Raw genomic sequence first — 2,443 nt, forward strand, 5'->3', positions numbered from 1 at the left:
GCGGGACTGGGGCCTGGTGAGGGCTTGGGGTGGGATTAGGGTTTGGGAGAGTTGGAATAAGGATTTGGGAGGGTTGGGGTGGAATTAGGGTTTGGGAGGTTTTTGGGGAATAAGGGTTTGGGAGGAATAAGGATTTGGGAGGTTTTTGGGTGGGATCAGGAGGGTTTCTTTGCCCCATCCCAGGGGTGGAGCAGCCAAAGCAGAAAATTTGGGAGGTTTTTGGGTGGGATCAGGAGGGTTTGTTTGCCCCCCAAATTCCAGGTGTGGAGCAGCCGAAGCAGAAAATTTGGGAGGTTTTTGGGTGGGATCAGGAGGGTTTCTTTGCCCTGTTCCAGGTGTGGAGCAGACGAAGCAGAAAATTTGAGAGGTTTTTGGGTGGGATCAGGATTTGGGAGGTTTTTGGGTGGGATAAGGAGGGTTTGTTTTCCCCATCCCAGGTGTGGAGCAGACAAAGCAGAAAATTTGGGAGGGTTGGGTGAGATAAGGATTTGAGAGGGTTGGAATAAGGATTTTGGGAGGTTTTTATGTAATAAGGGTTTTTGGGGAATAAGGATTTAGGAGGTTTTTGGGGAATAAGGGTTTGTTTTCCCCAATCCCAGGCGTGGAGCAGACGAAGCAGAAAATCTGGGAGGTTTTTGGGTGGGAGATAAGGGTTTATTTTCCCCATCCCAGGTGTGGAGCAGACGAAGCAGCTGCGGGAGGAGCCCAAGGAGGAGAAGGTTGCCAAGCCCGACGTGGTGCTGATCAAGCGGCGCCTGTCGGCCCTGGGGCAGGGCCAGGCCATCGCCGTGCTGGGAGCACACGGAACAGCCCCGGGCCACGACGAGGCCCCACAGGCCAAGAGGAGGCCAGAGCCCATCCTGCCGTCCACACAGCCACGGTGAGAGCACAGAAATACCCCAAAAACGGCCCTAAATCCACCCAGATCCCACCCCAGAGCACCCCAGCCCATCCTGCCAGCCACACAGCCACGGGGAGAGCACAGAAACAAGCCTAAATCCACCCAAAATCCACCCAGAGCACCCCAGCCCATCCTGCCAGCCACACAGCCACGGTGAGAGCACAGAAATACCCCAAAAACGGCCCTAAATCCACCCAGATCCCACCCAGATCCCACCCAGAGCACCCCAGCCCATCCTGCCAGCCACACAGCCACGGGGAGAGCACAAAACCAGCCTTAAAATACACCCAAAACCAACCCAAAATCCACCCAGAGCATCCCAGCCCATCCTGCCAGCCACACAGCCACGGGGAGAGCACAGAAACAGCCTTAAAAACCTGATAGATCTACCCAAAATCCACCCAAACCCACCCAAAATCCACACAGCCACGGGGAGAGCCTGAGAAAACCCCACAAAACCTGATAAATCCACCCCAAAATCCACCCAAACCCACCCCAAATCCACCCAGAGCACCCCAGCCCATCCTGCCAGCCACACAGCCACGGGGAGAGCCTGAAAACAGCCTTAAAATACCCCCAAACCCACCCAAAATCCACACAGCCACGGTGAGAGCACAAAAACAGCCCTAAAAACCTGATAGATCCACCCAAAATCCACCCAAACCCACCCAAAATCCACACAGCCACGGGGAGAGCACAAAACCAGCCTTAAAATACACCCAAAACCAACCCAAAATCCACCCAGAGCATCCCAGCCCATCCTGCCAGCCACACAGCCACGGGGAGAGCCTGAAAAAAACCAAAAAACCTGATAAATCCACCCCAAAATCCACCCAAACCCACCCAAAATCCACCCAGCCACGGTGAGAGCCCAAAACAGCCCTAAAAATACCCCTAAATCCACCTAAAATCCACTCAAAATCCACCTAAAATCCACACAGCCACGGTGAGAGCCCCAAAAACAGCCCTAAATCCAATCCCATTCCCATTCCAGGCTCCCAGGAGCGGGGGTCGGAAGAGCAGAATTTCCATTCCCATCCCCATTCCCAATCCCATTCCCATTCCAGGCTGCCTGGAGTGGGGGGTCAGAAGAGCAGAATTCCCATTCCCAATCCCATCCCAATCCCATTCCAGGCTCCCTGGGGCGGGGGTCATAAGAGCAGGATTCCCATCCCCAATCCCAATCCCATTCCAGGCTCCCGGGGGCTGGGGGTCGTAAGAGCAGGATTCCCATCCCCATTCCCATCCCAATCCCATTCCCATTCCCAATCCCATTCCAGGCTGCCAGGAGGGGGTCAGAAGAGCAAGATTCCCAATCCCAATCCCATTCCCATTCCAGGCTCCTGGGGGCCGAGGGTCATAAGAGCAGAATTCCCATCCCATCCCCATTCCCAATCCCATCCCCATTCCCAATCCCATCCCCATTCCCAATCCCAATCCCATTCCAGGCTCCCAGGAGCTGGGGGTTGTAAGAGCAGAATTCCCAATCCCATTCCCAATCCCATTCCCATTCCAGGCTCCCAGGAGCAGGAGGTCGGAAGA

General features: G+C 55.0%; 1 protein-coding gene across 1 annotated transcript in view; it reads left to right on the plus strand.

The window, feature by feature from the left end:
• Positions 1-2,443, plus strand: part of LOC113981091 (symplekin-like) — a gene marked incomplete at its 3' end in the record, with an annotated part of 2,815 nt that overhangs the window by 190 nt on the left and 182 nt on the right. Inside the window, exon 2 of the mRNA XM_027708328.1 lies at positions 673-880. Coding sequence (XP_027564129.1) covers positions 673-880 — 208 coding nt within the window. The remainder of the gene's footprint in view (positions 1-672; positions 881-2,443) is intronic.

Source organism: Neopelma chrysocephalum, unplaced genomic scaffold (assembly GCF_003984885.1).
Source record: "Neopelma chrysocephalum unplaced genomic scaffold, ASM398488v2 Primary Assembly neopelma1_96062, whole genome shotgun sequence".
NCBI classification, from domain to species: Eukaryota; Metazoa; Chordata; class Aves; order Passeriformes; family Pipridae; genus Neopelma; species Neopelma chrysocephalum.